Consider the following 22,135-nt stretch of genomic DNA (forward strand, 5'->3'; position numbering starts at 1 on the left):
ATGGAGGAAGCAGGGTTATATGAGCCCACAGAGAGGGCTCTGTGGAAGCAAAGTTCCTTCTCTGCTATATTTTCTTTTGGGGGAAGGGAGTGGAGAGTTGTATCACAGATTCCTAGAAACTAATGAGTGGCACAATATCTTAGGTGCACAGCTTCCTACATTGTACTGCTTGGGAGGGGGTGGGTGGGAAGGAAAGTTTTTATTATGCTGCTTATCCCATTCAAGGCATAATGAAAGGTGGGTGAGGGGGCGATCTGTGAAAGCTTTGTGTCTTTCCTGGCATTCATACCCTTCTTGGCAAGCCTGTTTTCCTGTCCAAGGTACATCTACATGGCTGCTTGTTAGGCTTCCATTTGGCATTGTAGGGCTGAACTAGCAACATTTAACCCCCATCTTCAGCTCTGTCCCAGTGCTGAGACTGTGCTGGTCTCCTGCCTCTCTACATTGCGCATGAGGCCTTGCTGCAAGTTTCTATCATTCTTGCATAAAGAAGCACATTCCCAAAGAAGCCAGGATTTGTGCCTCCCTTCCTTCTGGCCTGCCTGCATTTGTACATGGGAGGTGGCAATTGGGGCCAGTGTTATGGAAGCAACCTGCACGGCTAGAGGCATAACGGGGGCCCAGGGGTGTCCCGCCTGCCACTTGGTTTTTTCTTCTGATTTCTCAAAGACTGGATGCCCATTTTAATGCTGAAGAGCCAATTGCAAATGCAACTGTTGTTTTGAGTTCCTGTCCACTAGTCAGATAACAAGTTTTTAAATGCTACAATGCTACTCTAATAGTTGTTGTTGTTGTTGTTGTTGTTGTTGTTGTGCATGGGGATTTTGTATCACATTCTGGGATTTCCCCCCCACCCCACCCCATATCTCCCCCTCTTTCCCTCCCTTCCCTCCCACAACAATGCTGTCTTCCTTTCCCTAAGCAGCCCCACCTTAATTAAATCAGCACTTTTCCTTCCTGCTGCGCAAACAGCCAGCAGCCCGTTCCAGAACGGCTAAGAATCCGCGTAAGCCGAATTGGCATGCACGACTACGAAGCGCTTCACTACGACAAGGAGAAGCTCAAGGAGGCCTGTGAGTAGCTGGTTCCACAGCCCAGGCTGCTGGAGCCTCTTTAGCTAAAAGGTGCCTAGAACAACTTGCAGGAACTTTCTGGAGCCATTTTATACTTGCACACCTTTGTCCATAACAATACAGCATGTGGGCAAGTCGCTGGCACCTTCTGCCTTTCTGTCAGCCTATTCAAATGTATTACTCTAGCATGGCAGCATCTTACCATATAATTAGTCTTTTTTTAAAAAGAGCCCTCACATCAAAATTCCCTGTATGCGCAAAGCTAACACAGCTGTGAGAGAAGGCTTCTAGTCTAGCATTTCTCCCTGACATATTAAAATTCCACATGCACAAAGATTTTGCCCGTTAGATACCTTCAGATAAGTAGCTTCCCGTGTGCATTGTGAGATGGTATGATGCTTGAGATGGAGGGGACCCTGAGAAACATCTAGTCCAACCCCCTTCAGTGAAGGAATATGCAGCTGTCCCATAAGGGGTTCAAACATGCAACCTTGGTCTTGCATCTATGAATTGTCCCCTAGCTTCTGCTCAGTGAATGCTTGATACGCCAGGAATGTATTTAGCAGGTTCAGTAGTATTTGTTGATTTTTACTTTCCAGCTGTGCCTTTGGGAATTATTGTTGTGCCAGGAGACAGTGACTTGGAGATATGCCGGACCCACATTGAGAGGCTTCAGGAGGTGAGATGCAAGCAAAACACTTGGAGAAGGGGAGAGTGTAACCTTGCTATAATTCTACTACTGTTCAAGTGACATACCACTGGGATATCCCTGCTGCCATAGTACCTGTGCTTCTCCAGTTGTAATTAACTGCCCCTCCAATGAAATTTAACAGTTGACTGAGCAGCAGGAGTTGCCTCTGCTTACGATTCATAACATACAGAGCATACAGGAAGTAGTTTAGTTATGCCTCTGCATACAGAGCAACAGGAAGTAGTTTAGTTATGCCCCTGCATAACTGCCTAAATGTCCCCACTGCCACCTGCCCCATACAATTAAAGAAATGTGGGGGAAAGCTGTTAACCTACATGAACAAAACCAGAAGTAACAAAGCTGGGCTTTGTATGCAGTGTAGTTTGGGTAAAAGGAAAGAATTCAGTGTAAGATGCCCTGGGAATTTCAATGAAAGCAAGTAAATATGCCTACAATAAATAAATAAAAAAAGTCCTCGGTTCTGATGTAACCCAAGGAGGTAACTCCTACTTGGGAGGCGGTCAGGGGTCAAGGTAAGTGCAGGCTCATTCCCACGTTGCTTTATATGCCGGAGGAAATATTCCAGGGTTGTATCCAACTTAACTGATACTCGGAATAGACCCCCTGAAATAAATGAAATGAGTTGTGTCCATTGATTTTAATGAGTCTACTCTGTGACTTACGTTGGATGCATTCTACTTTGTAACAAGTGTTTTGCAAATATAATAACAGCTTCATGCCTCGAACCTGGATAGAATTTCAGTTATCTTGCCTAGTGTTTTAGTTACATGGATTTTGTTCCTCTTTTGTCCAAAGCCTCATCACTGTGATGCCTCCAGTTCTAAGTGAAGCTTGCACCTTACCTGGCAGCTTTTATGAATGACACACCAATATTTTTGTTTAGCTGGGAAATGCCATTGACTTCCTGCTTTGGCTCAAGCCAATAAATGCATGGGGAAATCCGTTCCCTGGAGCTTGGTTACAAAGGAAATGAGATGGATGGGCAATCTTCCGTAAACTGCTTTCTCTCTCTCCCTCCCTTTACCTGCCTTTACAGATTTGCCCTTTGTCCAGCCCTTAGGTGTCAGGCAGGTAATAAAACACACTGCACCGGATGTGGATATAGTGGCCAGTGCAAAAGAACTTTGAACCTCTCAAGCTTGATTTTGGTCATAACAATGATTATGAGAAGCAGCTGTGATCAAATTGTCCAGCTGGGAAGGCCAACGTAGCCTGGAGCTCATTGTGAAACTAGGGCACTTGGACTGCCATAGCACATGGCTTCGCTGTCTTTTCCTCCTCGTCCTCCTCCTAAATTTCTTTCCCACACTTGAGACCATTTTCCTGGCGGGTGCTGGTGCAATCTTGCTTTTGGATTACACTGGCCAATATGGAGGCTGGCTGCTCCAGAAGGTGTGAGGAGCACCCTGCAGGTTCCTACAGCTATGGGGATGCAAACATATCCTAATGGTAGTGGTAACCCAGCTCCTTCCCTTTCCGCAGGATTTTCCTCCAGGCCCTTCCACTATTCAGAGCCTGTTTCCAGAGGTGTGTACCTTTTCTGTCTCCACCTCCCCTTTGTTGAAAGACTCTTCTCCCCCCACCCCTTCTGCCTTTTTTGTGCATGATGAACTTGCATCAGTATCTACTCCAGTGCATCTGTCTTGAGCTGCGTCCATGTGCTCTGTGCCTTCCAATTTGTGTCAAAGCATGTGCCTTGAGTCCACCTGAGGCATCTGTGCTGGAACAAGCCAGAAGAGGCTTTGAAAAGAGGGTAGGAAAGGAGACCTGATTCTTTTTTGCTTGCTTTGATGCAGGAAGGGGATGGAGCCAAACCAAAGACATTGTCATGCCAGAAACTGTCCCCCAAGTGGTGCTTCCTGGACTGTGAGTACATACGTATATGTGTGTGTGTGGAGCGGATATGTAAATATATACTAACTCTGTAGTCAGTAGGTGGGGGCTCAGTGCATCAAAGGTTCCATGACTAATGCTACGGAAATTTGTTGCCAGAGCCATAGATGCTGTAATGGAATAGATTTCTATAATTATAATTTTGTTTTATGTAGAGCTCAAATAGTGCTGGTCAGTACCGTTGGAAACGTCACTTGTTCCATGTTGCCTTTTGAATTATTTCCTTTGCTTCTCCTGAGTACAAAGGAGCACAAGACATTGCCTCAATCGGTCCATTGATCTATCTAGCTCTCTCTTATCTATACAGACCAGCTGTGGCTCTCCAGAGGGTCAGACCAGGAGACTTTCCGAACACTACCTGGAGTTGTCAGGGATTGAACTTGCGGCATTTTGTGTGTTAAACACTCTGCTGCTGGGAGAATGCTTGGGCTGGGGAGTCCCGAGGGCCAAATAGAGAGGCCTGAGAGGGACCTCCTTTGACCACAGGCCCGGGGTTTCCCATTCCTGCTGCAGGTAGTTTGGGCTTGCTGCTTTAGGACTTGTTATAGGGGCTAGATTGTAATAAATCCACCTAAAAGGTCCTCATTTATTTGTTTCTATGGTCTTTTATATGGTAAATACCGTAGCTCAGTGATCGAACCCATTCTTTGCATGCGGAAGGACTCAGATTCAATCCCTGATATCTGCAGGTAGCACTTTTGCCTGGTGGGCCTTACGAAAAGTGACCAGCCAACCCTCATCAGGCCACATTGGATAGGTGGCTGAGTCTGCATACCTGTCAGTCACCTGGCATCATATGACATCAGGTGGATCTAATCCCACTGCAGAGCAGCAGAACTTACATTCAGTGCTTAATTTAAACAGCTCCAAAGACAAGCCATGTTGAGAGCATGCTCTTCAGTTCCTGGTTGTTCCTCAGCAGCTGTGGCTTTTCCTATCTCACACCTGACATCAGGTGAGCTGCAGCTGGGTATGGCTGGCAAAAACAGCCACAAACTCACACCAAATTGGGTGATTTGGCAGACTTTAATTTGGCACATGAGCATGACGTTTGTCAACCCCGGTGAAGACAATAGTCAGCTAAACTAAGGCAACTTTCTGTGGTCCAGCAGAGCAGAATCGAGGCCTCAGTGAGAGAGTGCTGATTATTCCCTTGGCAGGAGGTACTGCTGGCTCCCACCAGAGCACTGTAGTAGCAGGGAGTGAAGTTTTCATCTCTTGTCATTTTTTTCACATTGGGCCGTCTTCTTTCAGCTACATTAGTCTTGCTGTTCTCCACCAGATGGCTCTGTAGGAAAAGGCATGAGGGAGACGTGGCAGTTTCGCCCAGCCGCCTTCAGCAGTAGTTTTTTGGGACCAGTGAATATGCTGCATTCAGAGTTTCCTTTTGTACATCAAATTCAATTACAGCTTTTGCATTGGGGGAGTAATGAGAGGGAGAGAAGGAAGACTGGCTGGTTTTGTTTTGTTTTGTTCCTTTGCTGGGCCTGTGACCCAACCGGCTGTGTTTTTGCATGAACCCCCAAGAGCTCTGCAGGGCAGCAGAGTCTTGTTTACAAACACAGCTTTGTTCCAGCTCCTCTCTCAGCCCCTACTCTCTCTCCTCCTCCTCCTCCTCCCCACCACCACCACCTGAAGGGTTGATTCTGTGTTCCTATAGCCTTCCAGACTGCACATTTCACTTTTAACTAGCACATTTTATTTATTTCTGCCGTTTCTCAGTTTTGGTTTGAGCAACAGTGTGAGACTCTCCCACAGGCTGGGACAATAGCGGCTTTTGTGCCCCTGTAAGCAATGTTGGAATGAGTTCCCAAAGACACGGGGAGCAACTTGCATGGCCCGTTGAGCTTCTTTGCAGCCCTGTACCTCAAAGCCATGAGGCCTCCCTCCACCAAGATTATAGCAGGCAGCAACAAGAAGTGTCTGGGGGGCCCAAAGGGATGGGAGAAGCACCTGGTTCAGTGGGATTTGGTACTGACCCAGAGAGATCCCTGGAGAAAGCAAGAGACTAACGTGGGTGGCTTGGAATGATGCCAAGCTATCACGTAGCGCTTAGTTAAACTCTGGAACTCACCCCGCAGGAAGTAATGACAGCCCCCAACTTCGATGGCTTTCAAAGAGAATCAGGCAAATTCGTGGGAGATGAGGCTGTGAATGGCTACTAGCCATGAAGGCTGGACTCTGCCTCCATTGACGGAGGCAATATGCCTCTGAATGCCTGTTGCTGGAAATCACAAGTAGGGGTGAGGGCCCAGGCATCTGGTTGGCCAATCTACAAACAGGGTGCAGAACTAGATGGCTCCCTGATCCAGGGAGGCTCTTCTTAAATTCTTACCTCTTGACATGGTAGGGAATGATTTGACCTCAAGAGCCTTTTGTGTTTACAGCCTGAAGGACAAATCCTCCCTTCAAACTACTTTCCTCCTCGTCCCATTTTGCCTTTTCCCAGTCTCCCCCTCCCAATTGTCTGATGTTATTTATTTTTATTTTTTAGATCCCTTCCAGTCACTCCCCAGTGCAGATCTCAAGGAATAGTATAGTGCTGACCTTTGAATCCGAGTCAGCTGCAAAACTGTTAGCTTCCCTCTCACCCTGTCCCAGCCCCTTGCTCTCTCCAGAATAAGAGGAAATCGCTCTTCCAAATCACATCATTACGTAGCCTCTGATCCAGAGGGAAAGGGATAAGATTGCCAGCATTGCTGTTGTGTGTATGATTATGGGGTCCCACTGGGGGGGGGGGGGAGTCTCTTGCGTGCACCACATATCACGAGGAGGAGCCCATTCTCAGATATGGTTGCTGCAGATTATTTTCTTCTTTTCTGCCAGTTTCCCAGCAGCATGTTCCAAACTGAGGAAAATGCGTTGGAAGAAAAAAGGTTGGAGTGGCATTCAAGGGCAATGCAGGCTCATTAAAATGGTTGAATTACTGGCCTTCATCAACAGTTCTGTGGCTGTAAATCTCTCCCCAGGACAGGATAAACGAGGCTCTTTCACTCCTCTAATCTGCTCTGGCTTGTGTCATGGACACCCCTCCCTCCCCTCACGATTTCTGCTCTATTCCCAAGGAGAATTCCCCGGTCTTTGTAGTGCCCAGCCATAGCAACCTCAGTCTGACCACTTACCTCCTCAGCCTTATGGAGAACTCCCATAATGCAACAGGGTCAACTTACCTGGGCTGTAGTCCTTTGTCTGTAGTCCCCACCCCAGCTTAACCTCGGATCACAGCCCCCAGGAGCCCTCAGATTATAGTTATACAGTGAACAAAATGAGAGTATTTGGGGGCCTGTTCCAATGGATGTATATTTTTTTATATTTTTTTAATAATATTTTTATTAAGGTTTTTACATTAAAAAACAAAAAATAACAAAAAATACAAAAATACAAAACGACAAAAACAACAACACAACAGAAAAAAGAAGGAAAAAGACAAATAAAAACAATTCCATCTTCATAATATTCCTTGCATTTACTTATTTCCCAGACTTCCCCACACCTCCCCTCGCTGTATTCCAGTTCATATATTTGATCAGCAAATCCCTTCCCTCTGTCTTAACTGATCTTTGTCTTTATTTTGATATCTTAATCTATCTTGGTCTCCTTAGTATCTTGAAATATTAAGTCTTTTAATTTTACACCTTTTTACTAATAACCTTTTACTTTCAATCTGATGTCGCTCTAACATTCATTAATCTTATAATATTTTTGTAAATAATCTTTGAATTTCTTCCAATCTTCTTCCACCGTCTCTTCTCCCTGGTCTCTGATTCTGCCCGTCATTTCTGCCAATTCCATATAGTCCATTACTTTCATCTGCCATTCTTCCAGAGTGGGTAGTTCTTGTGTCTTCCAGATGTATATTTGTTTTATTTGGCCCCGCTCCCATAATCATACAGCTGTGTACCTCAAAATCTTCTGCATATTTTACCTATGCCTTTTGTGTAATAATAATTATTTATATGCTGCTCATCTGACTGGGTTGCCCCCAACAAAATATTAAAACCTCAACGTTTAAAAACCTCCCTGCCTTCAGATGTCTTCTAAAAATCAGATAGATGTTTATTTCCTTGGCATCTGATGAGAGGGCAGATGCAACTACCAACAAGACCCTCTGCCTGGTTCCCTGTAACTTCACTTCTTGCAGTGAGGAGAAGGCAGGAGAATTTAATCCGCCACTGGCAAAAGGAGAAAGAAAGGAACAGGTGCTTAGGGGGCAATCCAAACCCCAATCTTCTGCAAAGTGGGTTGAGTGGAGCAGAGGTGCCAGCCCAGAACAACTTCTGGCCTCTGCCAGCACCTGCTCCCCATTCCACCTGCTGAAAGAGAGGGAGGTTGGAAAAGACCACTGGTGGTTTCTTGCTGGTGGCAACCCACGCACAGCTCCAAAGTGGGCAATTCAGGGGCAGAGAGGAGCTGGGCTGGCCCTGGATCCTAGGCCAGCCCCACTGCTACCATTTGATGGCATCACACTCAATCTAGGCCTGATCGTTACAGCAGGACTAGGCTGGTGTAAACTCAAGCTTTTGCCTCTCCACCTGCCTGCCTTCCGCCTGTCTGTTGGGAGCAATGGAGCTGTACATTCAGCCACTCCCTGCTCTTTGTCCAGCCACAATTTGGATTGCTCTGCCAATGTGTTTTTTTTTAAAGCATCTGACAGGTGCCCTGTGACGAGAAGGATTGGCAATACCGTGGTTAGGATAATGCTATCTACTTGCTCCATCTGTCTATTGATCCAACCAGAGTGCATGAGAAAAGAAGTAGTTAAGCTACCCAAACAGAGATAGATCTATATATTGACTAGGAAATCAATTTTGCCAGTACCAAGTTCAGAACTTTAGAAGCTACCCTGTTGACTCGGTGTGTACCATTTATATAAATGTATTGTGTATCCTCACAATATGGAAGATACGCAAACTCCCATGGCGACTTCTTAAATGTGGATCATTGTGTTGCAAAGGGCAAGAGTTCCCACACCTGCAAGGAGATCATCCAAATGCACAGGGAAGTCCCACAGCAGCTGCAAAGCAGATTTGGGAAGCTTCCCTCTGCTGCTCAGCACACAAAAAAGTACTCTTCTGGTGGCACAAAAAATGTTTTGGGGGGACCCCCTTTAATTGCCTTTCTATCTGTTGTTCGTGGTAACATCCTGTCTGCATATATTTTGTTTAGCTGGTCCTTTGATGCTCAAGGCCACTGCTGCTCAAATGGGAGGCCCTTGCCAAATGATCTGATTATAGCAAAGTAAATGCAAGGTTGTTGCTCATTTGCTCGTGTTCCCTCGAGGTAGTATTTCTGTGATGAAGATTCAGCAGCTGCATTTTGGAAAGTTGTCTTCTGTTGTTGTTGGTACTATGTGAAATGCAGCTGTTCCATTCTTACAAGTGTCTCTTGGATCGCTGCCTGCCAGCTTGCAGCATAGTCACCACAAATGGTCCTGGTAACAACAAGCGTTCATGGCCCTCCTTGATAAGATCTGGAGGGCTTACAGCAGGGGTGAGGAACTTGCAAGCCCAGTGCCTAAACAACTTATTGGTTGCGACTGCAAAGCTTCTTTCGAAGGACTGAGCAAAATAGCACTTGGAAGGTTGTTGTTGTTTGTAAGATCTGACAATCAGCTGATTACCTGATCGTCAGAAACCCCTTTCAAAGTTGTGGGGAAGATAACAATTTACTGCTCAAGGCCATTGCCCCCCACAATTCAGTACATATGGAAATACATGAAGAGATGCAAATCGTTTGGGCATATTTCATCAAACAACAGTCATATAAAAAGAAACAAAAAATTAAAATAATCCTGGATTCCCACTAGGTATTTTTGAGTTTGAATGTTGCTAAACCTGCCATCCTAAAGGGCAGTGGGCATTCACTGAAGCCATGAATTGTTTTCTCAAAAGGAGCCACAGTAAGGATTGTAAAGCATTGCTCTGGGCAAGATAGTTCTTTGCGGGGTGGAGACTGAAGACCCCCACATGCAGAAACAAAAGGTCTCAGCTGATTGATAGGTATGCCCACCTGTCTCCTCCACCTGGCCCACAAGGGGTGGGAGAGACAACTGTCTGGCAAGCTGAACAAAGTACAATAGCACTCTGCCACTTTGGAATATTTTGCTGTTGTGTCATATATACCGTATTTTTTGCTCTATAAGACTCACTTTTTCCCTCCTAAAAAGTAAGGGGAAATCTGTGTGCGTCTTATGGAGCGAATGCATGCTGCGCAGCTATCCCAGAAGCCAGAACAGCAAGAGGGATCGCTGCTTTCGCTGCAAAGTGATCCCTTTTGCTGTTCTGGCTTTTGGGAATCAGAATTTTTTTTTCTTGTTTGGCTCCTCCAAAAACTAGGTGCGTCTTATGGTCTGGTGCGTCTTACAGAGCGAAAAATACGGTACCTCCCTTTTACAGCTGACATGCTTGATATGCATCAAGTATAATTCATGAACTAGTCCTGCTTTTCCTCACCTCTGTCTAGTTAGTTCCACTAACCCAAATTTGAGAGTGACTAAGGTTGCAGTTCTATACTAACTTACCCGGTAGTAAGCCCTTTTGAAACTGTCTTCTGAGTAGACATATATAGGATTGTAATGTAAGAGACTGAGCTATAAATCAGGGATTGTCTCTGGTTCAAATCTCGCCTCAGGTGAGAACTCACTAGGTGTCCTTAAGCATGCTATTAATCTCTGATTTATAACCATCCTCTGCTTTATCACGCTCATAGTCCAGGCACAGAGCTAATATTGGATCTATATCACACAGTTATTGTAAGGGTTGCTAAGATGTTACGTGAATTTCTTTGAATACACTGGGGCTATATATAGACGCTAAACACTCCGTGTCCTTCTCTTCCTCTCTTGCAGCAACTACAGCCGATCGGTTTTACAGAATAGACCGTGCCCAGGTGAGTTCCAGTTTGTTCTCAAGAGACTGTGGAATCTGAGACTGTCCGCCTGCATGCTGCCCGTGGAATACATTGCTGTTTGCAACTTGGTTTTCATTTCCTTCAGAATATCACAGGCCCCTGCCATTATATTTATTTAATAAAGGGATTCAGTCTTGAGGTCAGATATTTTCATTTTCTGTGCATCCAAAAATAAACATTTAGGGTGGCGTGTCACTAGAGAATAATGCCCAGGAAACCAGGGAGGTTTGGAAAGGCTAGTACATACATTAGACCTGAAATAAAAGTGATTATTTATTTGTCCCCAGTGACATTATATAGTTTCCCTGTAGTGCTAGTGTATTACATCTGTAAACCATATAATGCATGATTCACAGTTGTGGCCACGAGATCTGGAGCTTTGTTATGTTTAAAATTCTGAAACAAAAGAGCTAAAATTCTTCAATAGAAATAAATTGGTGCACAAATTTCCAATTTTCAGTATACTTTTCATTGTAGAATTTGTAACTATCGCTTTGTGTGGGTTTTTCTCTTTTTTTCTGGGGACTAGGAAAATAGAACTGAATCTGTTGGATAAGCAGAGAGCAGAGTTGGAGAGAATATATATTATATAAACAGATTGCCAAAATTCCACTTTGGATTCTGTATCCTTTATGTTTTTTCTAAAATTATGGAGGCAAATTTTCTTATATCTCCAGTCCTGTTCCCACGACCAACAAAATTGAAATCTTGCTTTCTTTTAAGGAAAAAAACAAATTTCCCAGGATTTTGTTCAAATCGCTGAACTCCCATCTTGAAAATCCACATTGCATATTATCTTAAAATACACACAGAGACCCCTTCTTTAATAACTGTTTACCATGAAGAAATCCTATCCATAAAATGATTGACTTGTACTTTCTCAGGAACATCTCAACTATGTGACGGAGATCTCTCAGGATGAGCTTTTTGTGTTGGACCCAGAACTGGTGCGCACCCAGACAGTGGGCACATCTCCTGCCATGCCTGACCTTGTTGATGTGCCCTCAACACCGATAAGGCAAAACGTTGCTCTCCCAGGTTCACCAACATCCACACCAGTCTCCAGGTGAGGCTGTCTGCTTAGTGCCTGGAGGTAAGAAAGACCAGGCGAGGTTGAGGGAAGGACCCCAAGGAAGAATAGCTTAAGGATGGGTGCAGGTCGGAGGATGAGAGTTCAGCCTTCAGGCAGTCATTATTCCTCTTCTGTTTGCTTTCTGTTTCAATGTGAAGGTGGGGAGAATGCTTTGGCATAGGGAGTCTTACACCGTTGGCATTGATGTGCCAGGATGAGCTGTCGATTAGTTCATCTGTTTTAACCTTCGTAGGATGGAAGTTGACTCAGGATCATGTGGCCGATAGATCTTATGGCATACGAAGCCAGGGTTGCAGCGTGACTGCTATGCTGATACTGGAAAGGGAGGCAGATGTAAACAAAGCTGGTACAAAAAGAGGAACAGGACTAAGATAGCTAGGATGTGAATTCCCTGCTATATATCTCAGTTCTGCGCTTCCCTCATCTGGATCTATCATACGGAGCAAAGCAGAATAGAAATCTGAATCCCTGATATAGCACAGCTAATTCTATTATTGGCCCTTTCAAATTAGACAGGTAGAAAGTTCTTGGTGAGCTGAGCAGGTGGAGAGAGCTGCTTTAGGAAGGACCTAGTCTCTTAGCTTTGATTTTCTCTTTTTTTTTTTCCCCAGCTCAGAAATGGGGAGCTGCAATTCCCTCAAAGGTGAGACTGTTTTACTCTTAGTGTTCTCCTTCAGCATATCTCCTTCTTATCTCAATTATTGAATGCTAACCTGTAATTTTGTGTGCTCCATTTTCATGCTTCCCCGTCCCCCACCCCCTGGTCTAACGTTACATTTAACTTCTGTAAAACACAGCATCACTTTCAGTGAAATGCTGCAGATGGTTTTCCATGTAGCATTTTAATATGCCCTTCTAGATTTTACTCACACAGACTGTTCTCCACATTAGTCCAGAATGTTCACACAACGTTGTGCCATGCCATGGCTTCTCTGCTATTGGGAAGGGTGGGAGCCGGTCCTCCAGGACAAATTGAGTTCTGGTGGTTAGAGGAGCTTTTTTGGAACATGGTAGCTGCTTTGGTAGCCATTCCTAGTCAAAATACACTTTTTTTCAGCTCAGGGTATATGGGGCTACTATCCAGTGATTGAGGGAGTTGATGTTGGAACTTGATGACCTAATCCTGGGAAGCATCAGTTCAATGTGCATATCTAAATATGCATATTGATGGAGGGTGTGTGTGTGTGTGTCGCAATTGTGCTTGCACAGAAAGGTGAGGCCTCAAAAGGTTAGGATGGAATGGAAGATTTTTTTCAGTACAGCTTGGGACGGATTTGTGTAGTACCTTCATCCCTGCTGCAGTATGGATTGAGTGCTGCAGAGAGGCCCCGACCAGGGAATTCCTTCCGGGGAGCAGCTGCAGGAATGACTAGCTGGGCGAGACCTGACACAAGTTGACTTAACAAGCCACCTTCCTTCTTCACCTCATTTGTAAAATCTGTCAGGAAATAACATTGTGGTGCAGAGTTAATCTCCCACCTGTAGAGATTTGGGATTCATGGCTGGGGAGCAGGGTTAGTCTCTGCCAGGCACCAGTGAGGGTTCCAGGATGTGCGAGCAAAGTTCAGGGGCCTCTCTCGGTTGAGCAAATGGAAAATGTTTTCCTGGAGCTTGAATAGAGCTTAATGCCTGGAAGTGTGAGTGAGTCACTGATGGAGAGGCATCCCCAAACGCTTTCTCCTCGGGGACACCTGCTTTCCCCCTCCTCCACTCACCCTTTCTGCTTCACCTCTTTGTGCTCGCTGTTCACTGGCCTGCGGGTTTCAAGTTATCTTTGACAAATTGTCCTCCCCTCTGCTGGAATGTTTCTTTCCTTCCATACATCACTGCGTTGCCTTGCCTCTCCCACTCCCCACCCCACCCCACTACCTCTCTGACTTCCCTTCCTTATTTGTTCCTTCTATTCATCAGTGGGTTTTATACAGCTGTGAGTCCTCCTTGGTGCATGCCTGGGCCCTCATGGCAACTTTTGGTGCCTTCCAAACTCCCGAGATCTCTCTCATTCTCTCGGCTGCTCAGTACCTTCATGGCACTCTGTGGCAGATCAAATTCAGTGATGGTCCACAAGATATGCACATGTCATCTCTCCCTCTCAGATGCAAATACACTGTCGTGTGTTTGTGCACATGCATTCACAAGCACAAACACTCTTTGTAAATAAGAGAAGAGCAGCAGTAGGGGAAAAGCTAAACAGTAAAATGAGATAATACATACTCAACAAATGCTGAATTAACATAAATCGTTCTGTGTTTATGCTAAGTATCACCACGCTGGGTTGTGGTCTCTCTGTTCCACCCTTGTCCTTCCGTCTCCCAAACTCCAGACAGCTCCAACTGGAGGTCAGAAAAGTCTAGACGTGTAGAGGATGTTTGGCACCGGTACACCACTGCCTTTTACTGTCCAGACATCTTAGTGGGCAGATAAAAGTCACAGGCAATCTCCCTTGAGGTCCCTGGGTAATGAGCATGGCCTTTTCTTCATTAGCTCACATGGTGGGAGTGCTTCCAGTTGCTGTCTCTTTGGCCAGTCTGCCCACTCTGACCCTCCCTCTACCTTCTCCCTGCTCTCCTGCTTGGTTTTGTAACCCTGAACCTGTGTCTCCTTCTTGCAGATGATGCTTTGATAGATGCTGCCAAGAATAACGATTTCCACAAGGTAACAGCTACCATGTGCTAAAAACTAAGCTGCAGAGCTAGGGAGGGTCTGGTAACCTTTGCCATGGCATTGTCTCCCTATCTCTGACTAAGGTCAGATACAATGATGATGCTATTACTGCAACCTCCTGGTAGCACCATCTAGCTTTTTGATAAAGACCTGCTTGTTAGCCATCACCAATGGATAACTTCCGGCAATGAAGGCTTGCTTTTAAGGATTCTTTTCCTGTGCCCAGTGAACATCCTACTGAGGGAACCTTCTATGGCTGTCAGGATACCACAAGCACACCTTGGTGGCTTAAAAACACTGGTGCTTAGTTATCTGATCAGACTGCCTAGATGGTGTGCACATGAAGATCAGTACCATTTTGAATGTTCCTTATAGGATCCTCACTGCATCCCACACCCATCCCTACTACAGTCAGCAGTGAGATTGACATAGGGTTACTTCTGTGTAGAGACAACTTGCTTCTCCTTTTGAAGTCAGGAGCATGGCAGTCCCACAACGTAGACACATACCCATAGTGACCCCTGCTAGGAAACATATGTCAAATTGTACTCCTGGTACCTATTCTGATAGAATTCTGGATTATTTAACACCATTGCCTAGTTTGCACATAACACTAAACCATGGTTTGCTTGTTTTTTTCAATCTGTTTTCAATTTGTATTTTGTATATGCTCCTGCCAACCTAGCAGTTCGAAAACACATCAAAGTGCAAGTAGATAAATAGGTACCGCTCCGGTGGGAAGGTAAACAGTGTTTCCGTGCGCTGCTCTGGTTCACCAAAAGCGGCTTAGTCATGCTGGCCACATGACCCGGAAGCTGTACGCCGGCTCCCTCAGCCAGTAAAGGGAGATGAGCGCCACAACCCCAGAGTCGGCCACGACTGGACCTAATGGTCAGGGGTCCCTTTACCTTTACCTTTAATCTTTTATGAGACGTCGTGAGGGGGAGTGGGCAATAAAGGTAATAAATAAGAAGCCATACTTACAGCTGGGGCTTCCGGCAGACTTATCACTTGAACCTTGGTTTATTTCATCACAGAATAGTTAACAGCAGGAATAAGAGAAGTGGAGCCTTGAGAGCTGCTTGAATTCTTTGCTGCCCTTCACTCATGGCTCTAACTTTGCCACAGTGATGGCTCCTCAACTATAGTGAAGGAGGAGGTCCGGGTTCACAATAATATGAAGCTCTAGTTAATGTTAACAAAGATTTATAAACCAACTACAAACCATGGTTAATGAGCGACCTTTAACCATAACAAACAAACCACAGTTAGTGGGATAAGCCATGGTCTAATAAACCACCGTTTGGCATTATGTGCAAACCAGGACAATGTTTTGCATAGAGAGAAATTTCACTCTGAAGTGTGATGCTCTGCAGTGCTTCTCGCTACCACAAGATGTGGTGATGACCACCAACATGGATGGCTGAAAGTGAATTAGACAGATTAATGGGGAATAAAGCTATCAGTGTCTTCTAGGCATGACTGCTGCATACTATCTCCAGAATCAGATGCAGTGTGCTGGTTGCTGGGGAAGAACAGCAGGAGAAGGCAATTGCACTTCTGTCCTGCATGTAAGCTTCAGGTTGGCCAATGGGAACAGGATGCTAGGCGAGACAGCCTTTTTGGTTTCATCCAGTAGGGCTCTTGCTGTGTTCTGTTTCATTCACGTCAGATTCAGAGTTTGGAAGTATTATTTTTTTAATTCAATGGCCTTGAAAGTGACTCTGGCAATAGACAGAGTCAACCATGGGATTCCTTTATTAGTGCCTTTACAATGATGATGTGTCTGTTTTAACCCTATAAGGTACATTTTATAGGAGCAAGTAACAAAGGAAGAGTGAGTGATTTCTCACCATGTGCTGGTTTTTTAAAAATAAAAATTCTCTTCCTTCTAAATTTACTACTGTGCATAATTATGCACCCATGTGAGTCTGTGTTTACCTTGTTTTACAAGATCCTTTTAATAGAATCACAGAACTGTAGAGTTGGAAGGGACCAAAAAGGGTAATCTACTCCGACGCCCTGCAATGCAGGCCAGGAATCTGTAACCCAATGTGGGGCTTGAACCCTCGACCCTGAGATTAAGAGTCTCATGTTCTACCAACTGAGCTATCCCAACTTTCTCCATATGCCCATAGTATGAGAAGGTTTTACATTGGTGACAAGGGTAGGCCATTTAATGCTTCTGCCTGACACAACATCTTTTCTGAGTGGTCTTCAGCTGTTAACCTTTTTTTTTTTTTTTTAATGAATTGCTCTTGATCTTTGCTGGGTTGTTTTTAACCTTTTGTGAAAGCCACTTCGATTTAAAACCTGCCTCACAAGAGTCTAGCTCATCTCAAGTTGTTCTTTCTTTCCGCAGTTCAAAGAACTGCACAAGGCTGGCAAAGATTTGATGATGCGCGATCAGACAGGCCAAACTGTTCTACATCATGCCGTCAAATCAGGGAGCAAGGAGATTGTCAAATACATAATTGAAAATGGTAAGCCAGACCAGAAAAGGCGCTGGGTTGTTTTGTTGTCGTGTTAGTTTCATAGGATGGCTGTGAGTGTTAGAATCAAATATCGGTGCAGTCCAGGAAGTAAAGGTTGTGAATTTTCACATAGGTTCTCATCTTTAATGCTGAGTGTACTGTATGACCTTGAGCAAAGTCCCTATTACTTCAGCCTCAGCTTTCCATCTGTAAAATGGGATCAACAATGCTCTCCTTGTCACTATAGTAAGTGGTACACTGGGTTGTACCAAGAATGTTGTTCTACAATTTTGACCCCACCAAGGAATTGAGAGTAGCTGTGTGCAAAAATGGGGGGGGGAGGTTTTGAAAATAGGGAGGTATTTTCTTCCAAAATGGGTTTGCACTTAGAAGAACCTCAGTAGCCATTCATTAGAAAGGAAGGAGTCCTTCCATTGGGATGAAAAATACTGCATCTGCATACACACGCATGTCTCTGATTCACATCTGGCCTGCTTACCTGCCTGGTTTTCACTCTAGCTATCATCACCACCAGCAGCAGCAGCAGTCCCTCTCATATGTCATAGGTAGCCTGGGATCCTACCCCAGGTCACCTTGCTGGCTTCCCTCTTCCCCTACCCCCAAATCTTCCAAAATCCAGATTTAAAAGCCCTCTCTCACATTTAGACCGCAAATAATGGCATCTTTTAAGGGCTGTGGTGGAGTGAATGCAAAAACGTTCTGTAAACACTGCTCATTCGGAGTGCTATATAATTTATGGCTGAAGGAGATTAAAATGTTTGTTCACATAGGAAAACAGCTGTGGGGTTGATTTTCACAAAGGCTTTTGATCTCCATGAAAAAAATGTGCAGCCCCAACTCCTACATAGGGGCTCTGCCAGGCCGTAGTGGGAGAGTCTGCTCTGCTCTCCCATCTGCAGCGGAATGCATAAGGAGTGGCGTGGCTCATGTCAGGCAGGCTGGCTTCATTGCTTCGCTTTTGTCTCTTCCTCCCCAGCTCCTGTAGAGATCCTGGATGTTGCAGAAGAAGAAAAGTAAGCTCTGTTTTGGTTTTTAGTGTTCTGTTACTAGCAATAAGTGTCTGCCGCTGGAGGAGGCAGAAGGCCGGCTCTTTTTTCTTTTTTCTCCTGACCCACCCACCCCGTTTTATAGTCTTGCTCCCCCTGCAGCCATCTTGGTGGAACAACTATTCCACTAAGGGGTGGGGATAGAGGAGGTCTCTTGCTCATAAACAGATCTGCTTAGCAGAAAAGGTGGATACAGTGGTACCACTGGTTACATACGCTTCAGGTTACATACGCTTCAGGTTACAGATGCTTCAGGTTACAGACTCCGCCAACCCAGAAATAGTACCTCGGGTTAAGAACTTTGCTTCAGGATGAGAACAGAAATTGTGCTCCAGCGGTGCGGCAGCACCAGGAGGCCCCATTAGCTAAAGTAGTGCTTCAGGTTAAGAACAGTTTCAGGTTAAGAACGGACCTCCAGAACGAATTAAGTTCTTAACCCGAGGTACCACTGTATCCTGTTTTTCCTGCCAGCAGTTTCTCACACTCACAAGTAAGGTAGACATCCTGCAGCTCACCACTTAGTTCTTGTATACCTGTGAGAAGGGAATAACAGAGGTACTGCAAGTAAAGGAAAAAACCCTGGTGCCCAGGGTCCATCTCCCTCGCCACACACACACACACACACCACCCATCTGGCTGGGTTTCCCCAGACACTCTGGCCAGCTCCCATCATCATCATCATAGCAATAAAATATCAAACATTAAAAACTTCCCTAAACAGGGCTGCCTTCAAATGTCTTCTAAAAGTCAGACAATTGTTTATTTCCTTGACATCTGGTGGGAGGGCATTCCACAGGGCGGGCGCCACTACCGAGAAGGCCCTCTGCCTGGTTCCCTGTAACTTCACTTCTCGCAGGGAGGGAGCCGCCAGAAGGCCCTCAGAGATATACCTCAGTGTCCGGGCTGAATGATTGCTGACATCAAGATGGGCGAAAGGCTGAGGGGTGGCCAGGATGTCTCTCCCTGACATCCCAGCCCTCAGGGAGAAAATGGCTGGGCCTGGGATATCAGGGAGAGGTGAAGCCAACATGCCCACCTCCTTGCATGGCACTCTGCCCACCTCTTGGTTTCACTAAGCTCAGGCAGAGATTTAATGCAATGAACTGGCTCCATCCAGGCCCTCTGCTGGAGCCCTTTGCTCTTTGGAGCAGGTAGGTTAAGCGTGGTTGTTGTTGATGCTGATCCCCCATTGTATTCTCTTCTCCTTCCAGCGGTGAGACCGGTTTGCACCAGGCTGCAGCCCTCCGCCAGCGTACCATCTGCCATTACATTGTGGAGGCTGGAGCTTCACTGATGAAAACTGATCTGCAGGTAAGAGCTTGAGCTTAGGAGCTTGCTGGGAATGGCTAAAGCAAAACCTTAGGGAGCAGCCTCTGTGCTTGGCTGGTGAAGTCTCCCATGGATATGTATTGCTTCAGGCCATTATATGCAGCAGCAGCAACAACAACAACAACAAAGCAACGCTTCTTAGACCTAGAGCAATAGAGTCCCAAGGAAAATAGCAGAGGTTAGTTGACTCCCTGATATGCTAGTTTTCTATGTATGGGGAGATATACTTTTCTGGAGGGGGAAATGTAAATAAGCAAATGCACACAGTACTTCTATCATTTGCAACGTGAAGTCCTGCAGTGTAGATTTACTTTGGGGCAGAGCAGTGGGGTGGGGGGGACCTTCACTGATAGATTCTGCCGAACGTGTAAACTGACCCTGAGACGGTTCTGGCCGAGAAGAGAATGGAGAATACAAAGCTAGGGTGCTTACCTTTTGAGCCAAGGAAGAAAAGACATACTGTGTATTTGAATCGGAAGGTAGATCTGGGCTTGGGCTGGAGCATTTAACTCAGCAGCTTTGTAAGGAGTTAAATTTATCTCTTCTGCTGCCAGTGTTGTTTTTTCTATCTTGAAATGAGGGGCCAGAATGTCTCATTTCCCCTCTTTCTACTCCCTGAGGTCACTGCAAGGACAGTCTCAGTGTAGACTTCTCCCTCTCTCCCAGCTGTAGACTATTAAGGCTCCTGCATGGGAGGGATACCATAGCAGGAAAGGCATACAAATGAGCAGCTCCACAGCAGTAGGGTAGACTTCTGCCCCCCATACGCGAGTGGAGTGTCGCTTGATGTCAAAGAGTCTGGGCACCTTAGAGTACAATGCACAAGATGCACTTTCGTCTCTGTGCCAGAATTCCTTCTTGATGGAGAAGGAATTGAGACTGTCTCTTGGTCCCAGTGCTCCCAGGGGCTGGCCTGCGGCAGACTAGAAGCAAACATGTATTCTCTGGCCAGTTGAGATGCCTTTCTGCCAGCCGGTTATTGTGACCCGAAGCTGAACAATAAGCCCAGCCAGTCGGGATGCTTCATGCTCCTGGGGCTTGTGAGTTCACCTGACCGAAGTCGATGCTAATGGAGCTATAAAAGCATTGGAGCGTTTCAGACAAGCAATAAAAACCCTTTGCCAACTGCGTGAAGTTGTTTTATAGCCAATTCTTGGCAACTCCCTTGCTCCCCTAACCTTTCGCCAATGGCTCAGGAATCAGGATGCAACCCAAGCAAAAGTGACTTTAGCTGGAAGCAGAACTTGAGCTGCCTGAAAATGGGAAAAAGAGGACCAAGGTGGGAGAGGAAGATGAAATTTTGAGACTGGCCAGCATACTGAAGCTTCTAGGGCTTTTTCACTGTGTGAAGTAAGAATGCCCCTGTTCCCTCCTCATAGAAATGGGCTCTGGCCCTCCAGCCAGCAGGGTTTGCATTTCTGAGGCAGAACACATGTCTGGATTGGTGACCCTCTCTTAACACGGCTTCCTGCATTTGCCACGGGCACAACGCAACCTGGCTACCATCGTGCCATAAGTTTCAACATGCCTACCTACTTTCATATGGCATATGCTGGGAACCCATGCTGCTTCTCAAGCAGGCAGAGGAAACTGCAATGTGTGAATTTATGAGCCTTCGTTCTTTACCAATAGTACTAGCACATCTTAAGCAGAGACTTGGTCCACGTTGCCCCCATCATAGAATTATGCGGATGCAGGGGCAGTGGAGGGGAGGCTCCTTTGAAGTTCTGATTGCAGGCTTAAATGCTGCATGGTCAAGTAGAGAAGCTCTCTGCTTGTTTTCCTTGTTGCAAGAGAAAATCATCTCTTCCATTCAGCAAAACCTTTGGTGCTGGCAGTGGTACCTTGCGCAGTGCTACAGCTATGGCCGCCTTCCCTTTTCTTGCATGTGAACCTGTGGCTCCTCTTTGTGGGGAAGGTTTGTGCATGACCTTTGCTCTGCTTTTGACACTCCATCCTTTTGGGGGGGGGGAGGTGCCAGTGGAGCTTGTGCTTGTATTTACAACTCTGTGTGTGTGAGAGGGGGGGGGGGCAGAACCTCTGCATCTAAACCATTGTGCACCCCTGTGAAATATAGCCGGCGACTGTCTCGGGGTCCCTTCCTTCCTTGCTGCCTTCTCCCCACTGGGGTGCGAGGGCCCAGCATAGAAGGCCTGTCCTCTCCCACTTTCAATGGAGACGGCAGAGAGCCAGGTTTCCTTGGCCTTTCTCAGCAGCAGAGTTTGCTCCGCGCTGGTGGAGGGTGGGGGTAGTTAATGAGGGGAAGGGGGGGGCAGAGGCTTGTGGAATGGGAGAGGGGGGGAGGGAGGGGGAGACATGGCTGAAAGCTGTTAACAGATTTGCTTTTTATGGAGTGTAGGAGTTCATTAGTGGACGCAGTCCAGATGGCTGCAATAAGTTCGTGAAATGTGAGCCTCCTCAGGGACCAGGAGCTCTAGTAAGGCTGCTGGTGGGGGTGGGAGGTGGAGGAGATGGTATTTCAGGGCACTCCCCAGACACACACCTCACCCCAGCCCACCCCCACTCTTTTTGCTTGGATTATCCTGGCTTCTGCAGGCCAGGAAAATAAGCTGCCTATGGCAAGGTTTCATTGTACAACTGTGCAAGGCAATCACCTTTTTTCCTGTCAATGCAATTGGTAGTGAGGATATTCAAACGCAGGCCTTTATTTTATTTTCCCAGCAACTGGGTTTGGGGGAAGGGGGGTGGCAGGAGCATGCAAACAGGTCCTTGAGGACTTATCTAGCTGTCAGCTGTTAATCTCCCAGAGATCCCTAAGCATTCCTTCCCAACATGCTCCTTTGGTTTCCAGTCTCGCCCCTCCTCCTCCTGCTCCTCCTTGAGGCAACACTCGACTTAATAGATCTCAGCCACAAACGTTTTTCGAAGGGCTCAGAGTCTTTTTCTGCTCATGCTTGCAT

At 46.0% G+C, this 22,135-nt stretch overlaps 1 protein-coding gene across 15 annotated transcripts in view; it reads left to right on the forward strand.

Annotated features, from left to right (window-relative positions):
* Positions 1–22,135, forward strand: part of DGKZ (diacylglycerol kinase zeta) — a 141,950-nt gene that overhangs the window by 115,361 nt on the left and 4,454 nt on the right. For 9 of the 15 annotated variants that reach the window (XM_083455427.1, XM_083455430.1, XM_083455434.1 and 6 more), the window contains 11 exons: positions 973–1,073; positions 1,673–1,752; positions 3,268–3,312; positions 3,582–3,651; positions 10,526–10,566; positions 11,472–11,653; positions 12,292–12,323; positions 14,292–14,335; positions 16,707–16,827; positions 17,816–17,852; positions 19,097–19,196. In XM_083455427.1, the coding sequence (XP_083311553.1) occupies positions 973–1,073; positions 1,673–1,752; positions 3,268–3,312; positions 3,582–3,651; positions 10,526–10,566; positions 11,472–11,653; positions 12,292–12,323; positions 14,292–14,335; positions 16,707–16,827; positions 17,816–17,852; positions 19,097–19,196 (853 nt within the window). The remainder of the gene's footprint in view (positions 1–972; positions 1,074–1,672; positions 1,753–3,267; positions 3,313–3,581; positions 3,652–10,525; positions 10,567–11,471; positions 11,654–12,291; positions 12,324–14,291; positions 14,336–16,706; positions 16,828–17,815; positions 17,853–19,096; positions 19,197–22,135) is intronic. The other 6 variants (XM_083455428.1, XM_083455425.1, XM_083455432.1 and 3 more) reach the window with 1 other exon arrangement.

Source organism: Podarcis tiliguerta (genome assembly GCF_965153285.1).
Source record: "Podarcis tiliguerta genome assembly, chromosome: 1".
Taxonomy (NCBI): domain Eukaryota; kingdom Metazoa; phylum Chordata; class Lepidosauria; order Squamata; family Lacertidae; genus Podarcis; species Podarcis tiliguerta.